The following is a 6,000-nucleotide window of genomic DNA, read 5'->3' on the forward strand; positions in this document are numbered from 1 at the left end:
ATAACTTTCAAATGGTATAACATATTTGGTATTAAAAAATACATCACATTCTATGATTTGTCAACTATAAAAAAGTTTCAATTTTATGAATTTTTAAATATGTTAAGGCGATTAGACGTAAGAGTTTTCATATAATGAAATTTTTTTAGCAAAAAAATCATAATTAATTATTTACAAGGAAAAAATTATAAAAAATATGTGTCACATTTAGACACAAGTCTAATACTTATTTCTAGAATTATGTAAAAAGATTATTATCATTTGATTATGTTTAAGGTGATTAGACCTACACATACTTCTTATCTCCTTAGTCCTGATTGATTAACTTATTGAGAAATAACTATAACTTTCAACTAGTAAAACATTTTTAAAATTTAAAATATGTGTGAAATTCTATGCTTCACCTGCTACAAGATAAAAATAATATGTTTTCAATTTGATGAAGTTTGGGCTAAGTTAAGGTGGTTAGACATGAGATTTTTTATATCCTAAAACAATTGTACTAGAAAAATCACAATTAAATATTCACTCAAATTTTTTTTATAAAAAACTATGTCCCATCTACACACGAATCTAATACTTATATCTATAATTTTTAAAAAATAATTATCATTTATTATGTTTAAGCTGGTCAGACATATACCTCCTTCTTATGCTTTCTTCGAAATATTCATATTACAAAATTTAAATTTGAAATTTTTACCATATAGAATTTTTTTTCAAAAAAAGACTATTAGGTTGGAAACTAAATTCATTTTTCTATGGACTACTTTCTTAAATATTTTTTATATGAGATTGATAACTTGTTCAAATTTTGATGTCAATGTGCCAAATCCTTATTTTCTCAATTTTCATTGTCACTTAAGAGAATGTTTTGCATACCATGATCCTACACATAACCGTATATCTTAGAAACCAAAAGTTCTCCTTTAACTGAATTATTATATAAATACGGTTCTCATATGTCAAATAAGATTTAATAGATTTTATCATCTTTACCTTTATATAATGGATTACAATATTAATAAGTAGCATAAATCTAGACCATAAGCCATCTTTTGACTAAGCAAGTACATGGAGGGGCCTTCCATTTGTTAAAATTAGCTAGGTGTTGAGCTTTTCAAAATAAATGACTAGAATATTATTATGTAGTATATGTCTAAACCAAAAGTCGCCCTTTGATTAAAAAACTATTTGAATGGGGTTTTATCTATCAAACTAGATGTTGGCATCTTTGTCTTTATATTATATAATAGATCACAATTACATTAGGTGGTATACATTCATTCATAAGTCGTCATTTGACTGAATAACTATGATTGGAGATATCCCAAAGAATAGGTAACTCTTCTTTTTTTTAACCAAATGAAAGACAAAAAGTGACAGAGTCTATTAACTATTACACGGGTTAACATTCACATCTATATTTGTGTAAATTATGATACTTCAAGAAGAGAGAGAGTTCCTACTGATGGGGTCTTCTACAGAGGGATTAGGTTGGAGAAATTAGAAACCAATTATACTCATGCACAAAATCTTAAATACTACTTCTATCAAAGAAAATACGACGCACAAGTTAAAGTAAGATAATTATGAATTCAACATTAAACATTTACAATTAAAATACAAATTCAATATCATACTCAAAGGTAAAAAAACCTTCAACAAAACACTCCCATCAAAAAATGAATTCAAGATCAACTTTACATTACTTTGGCTAAAGTATGAGCACTACATTATTTATCAATGATAAGGAATTGTAAATTCTAACATTGAAAGTATGTGTATGAATTTTGGCCTAACCATAAGTGAAATTGTATTCCTTAAGATAATATTGAAGGTATACAAGTATAAAATTATATCAATTTAAAAACTTATTAATATATTGTATATTTTTTTTATCAATAAAATATAAAGGACATTAAGAAGATAATAATTGTATCTATGATTTTTTCAAATAAAACAATTAGATGTAAGTACTTTTGCTACAGAGTTGGACCTGACATTTGTACATACAATAAATAATGTTTTAAACATACCACTCTGTATTGCATAAAAATGTAATAAACGGAATAAACATTAAGCAACTAATGCATACTCCTACATGATTATGCAAACCTCAATATATGAAAAAAAACGAGTAAAATAAAGATAACATGAACATAAAATAACTTAATCTACTTAACATAGCACATATGCAAACCTCATGAAATCACCAAGTGTAGATGATTTCATTGTTATGGGATGTGGTTGCTCACAATTCTTGCAGCATAACAATGGGGTAGATAGTGCTTCTTGGAAATGAGGAGAGAGCTCTCTTTTTATAGGAAAAGAGGTGCAATGGACGGTTGAGATTGAATGCAAGATGAATGGCTAGGATCTCTCAGGATCAATGAGGTGTCCATGAGGTGGAAGCCAAGTAGACTCCATGTGGATTGGGTTTTGACCATTCAAAGGGGGCAATATGCTCACACATGTGTGAGACACCTTTGAAAGCGATGGGTCAATGACATGTGTAAGAGGTGTGGAAGATCATGTTTCCTCACACATGTGTGAGACACATTTGGTTCACATGTGAAGGGGGACAAAGTTGTAAGTGGTGTAAGAGTCACATGTCACATGTGACTAGGATTTGCTAATCCTTTGATTAGGATTGTGCAAATGATTAGTTATGTGATTAGATGAGAAACTAGGATTAATTAGTAGATAAGTAGATTGACCTAGGTTAGAAAGATGGGTTAGGTTAGGAAAGTGAGGTTAGGTGAGGGTTAAAGTTAGGAGCCATGTGCTCAAATAGAATTAAATTTAATATTTAATTCCAAGTGGGATTAGGAAAAGAATTAATTAAGTAAACGAAGTACTTAATTAAAGTGAATGGGTTAGCATGCAAGGGGAATAGGTAAGGATTTAAATAAACAAGAAAGGATGAACATAATTAAATAAATGTAAAATTTATTTAATTAAAGGTAGGGGAATTAAATACATAATAAATATCTATTTAATTGGTCAGGTTAAGGGTTTTTGGACAATTTTAGGTGTCTATACTCTCATACATAAAATGACTTCATCAATTGGACCAGACAATTGTACATGAAGTAAATGATGTTTGGTTAAACATACCTTTCATACATCAAATGACTACACCAATTTGACCAAATATACTTATTTATGTCCACATTCAGTGAATGCTTGTTCGAAAAACTGATTAATTATTATTATTAATTATTAAGCACTAGTACATTTGAATAAGCTCTTGCCTAAGAAAATAATATAATTTTGATCAGCTGACTAGGAAAAAATATAATTTTGGAGCTGTGACTTGACTGGATTGCCCAGAGTAGTGCAGTCTGAAAAAAATGGAAAGAAGCATGACTGGATTGGACGCTGATGTCCTCACAAAAATCTTGGGTCATGTGGATAGCAAAACACTTGCAAAAGCGGCCTGTGTTTCTCCATACTTTTCCTCCATTGTAAGTCAGGAGAGCTTGTGGGAAGAGGCATGCTCCCTCCGCTGGCCTTCTACACAAAACCCACAACTTAAACATCTCATCTCTTCTTTCCCCGGTGGCTTTAGGAAATTCTATGCAAGCTGTTTCTCTAGTGTTGTTAATGATTCTCATGAGGCCTTTCAGAGTAATCATGGCGGCCCCCAGACTCATAATACTAGTGATTTAATGTGGGTTTTGGATGTGCTATACGATAATAAACCCATTCTTTCCAAGATCGTGTGGGGAGTTCCATATGCAGGCAATTTTCCTGGGTGGTTCCTTCAATCTCCTTTCCAGACTGACATCATTAATCTTGAAGATGTCATGGATACTCATGGAGATTGTTTGCCCACAATTATGTCGGTCGATGAGGTGGGAAAAGAGGGGGAAATTTGGGGGAAATTGATGGAAAACATTAAATTGAGCTGGATTGTAATAAACAAGAGAACAGGGGAGGCTGCAAATCTTTCAAGTTGGAGTCCCTTGGCTGAGCAGAGACAACCGACTTCTAAAGTAAAATTTGTTGTGCGCTTTGGAGGCTTATTACCTGCCGTGGACATATTAAAATGCATCATTGAGATGAGATGCCGAGTTTTAGGCACCAGTTTGAAGATGACTGAAGTTGGCCTCCGTTTGGAAGACATGGGTGGAAATGATGTCAATGGAAGCAAAGGTTTGGGAATTTTGGAAAGAGCTGTGCGTTACAGGGGAAGTAATGATCATAATAAGATTTTGGAATTGCAGAGTAAATATTTGACAGCAAAGAGCGAGTTGAAGGAAGTTAGTACAAGAACCCAAGGCCAACAAAGGACTGTTTGGATAATAGCTTCCGTTATTGCATGTGTTTCATTTCATTATCTGATGTGCCTGCTTGGCATTGTGGTAGCCAAGCATTAGAAGTACTCGTATTGTTTTTCAGACGCAAATGTTGATCAATGAGTAGGTTTTGTCTGTGTTTCCATCGTTTTCTGGAAAACTTTGTATGGAGTTGAAAAATTTCGAAATAAATGTATGGTATCCTGAATTTATGCAAGAAGAAACCAGATAATCTTTTCTTTTACCCAATGTCGCAGCCACAAACTGAAACTCAATACTTTGACCACATATTCTGGTTTGAAACAAGCAATTACTTAGCATGCCTGGACATCAATTTTCTACATAACAGAGCATGACGGCCAGAGACTCTACTTCTCTTCAATATACTCCTGATTTGGTCACCGTTCAGTATATCTGCCGAGTTCAGTTGTCTTAATGTTTCAATGCTTCACATTATATGCATATTAAATAACCATTGCATTTTTACGAGTCAATGAGTTTGATTCTAATAGCGATATTACAACAAGGATATTTTTATTTTTTTGTGTGGTTATTGAAGCATTTTTTCAAAAGTTATGTGCGATTATGCTTCTTGTTGATTTTTGAGTTCAAAACAGAGCATAAGAAAACATAATAAAAACAAGAGCTCTGATTGAGCTTTAGTCCCTGCCTTCTGTGCGGAGAGTGAACGAGGGTTACACTGTGCATAATCTGTGGTTTTGTAGTTGTATGTGAAAATTAGTTTTTTTTATTGCTGAATTATAGTACAATTAGCATTTGACCATGTATTTTGAGAAGACTTTATATGTAAAACTATAATTTTTTATTTTGAAAGGAGCAAATCACATAGTCACTGATTCTATGTAGAATATATAACCATTGATGGAGCTGCCCCTAGCACCCCCACAGAAGCTAAAAGACTCCTGTGAACTCTGCATATCGGAGAAAAAGTCGGATTCTAGCAATTTTTCATTTCAAATATGTCACACATGACGACCTGCACAATAAGAAAAACTACAGTAGCCCCTCCAATGGGACGTCGGCGTAATTTGAACAAAATCTTAGCATTGGGATACCTATGTTTAACAGCTAGCAAATTACTCATACCACACGGATAACAACCACAATTTAGAAAGAATAGCTGAGATTTGTGTACAGTTGTGAACAAAGCAACATTATTTTTATCTTCCCAGTGAATCTATAAAACACAAGGCTTATAAATGACGACAAGAATGGCGATCCACAATAAAATTAAAAAAATTTCTTCCTTACTCAAAAAGGTTAAAAAACTATCTTAAGAGTCAAACACGCGTTGCTGTTTTTAATCCACTGGTAGATGGTAGACAAGGATTACCAGCAAACAGCAGTGAGAACATAGAAGCCTATTCAAGAGTAACAGTGAACGACAACTCTGTTTTGATGGCTTCGCTCAAGCTCAATGATAGCGGAGACATTGGAGATGTTTCCAGAACAACGTGACGTCATTTTTTTAGTAATTTTCTGAGTAAAAAATTAATTTTAACCCCTGGGAAAATGGGCAACGACCAATACGAATTTAATATTTATTGTACAAAAATATATTTTAAAAATAATCATTCGAAACCTTAGATTAACGATAGCTATTTCTGAAAAAAATTAATAGGTGCGGCCATCGGGAACATTAGTTCCCTGCCTATAGATAGGCAGGGACTAATAA

The 6,000-nt window shown here is 32.7% G+C and overlaps 1 protein-coding gene across 1 annotated transcript; it reads left to right on the plus strand.

Annotated features, from left to right (window-relative positions):
• Positions 1–3,356: 3,356 nt before the first annotated feature.
• On the plus strand, positions 3,357–5,783 carry LOC149531353 (F-box protein At2g27310-like). Its single transcript, XM_089808328.1, has 3 exons — positions 3,357–4,268; positions 4,432–4,502; positions 5,585–5,783. The coding sequence occupies exons 1-3, from the start codon at positions 3,357–3,359 to the stop codon at positions 5,781–5,783; spliced, it is 1,182 nt and encodes a 393-aa protein (XP_089664454.1).
• Positions 5,784–6,000: the final 217 nt, after the last annotated feature.

Source organism: Cupressus sempervirens, chromosome 11, assembly GCF_028749045.1.
Source record: "Cupressus sempervirens isolate cs-2001-9-10 chromosome 11, ASM2874904v1, whole genome shotgun sequence".
NCBI lineage: Eukaryota > Viridiplantae > Streptophyta > Pinopsida > Cupressales > Cupressaceae > Cupressus > Cupressus sempervirens.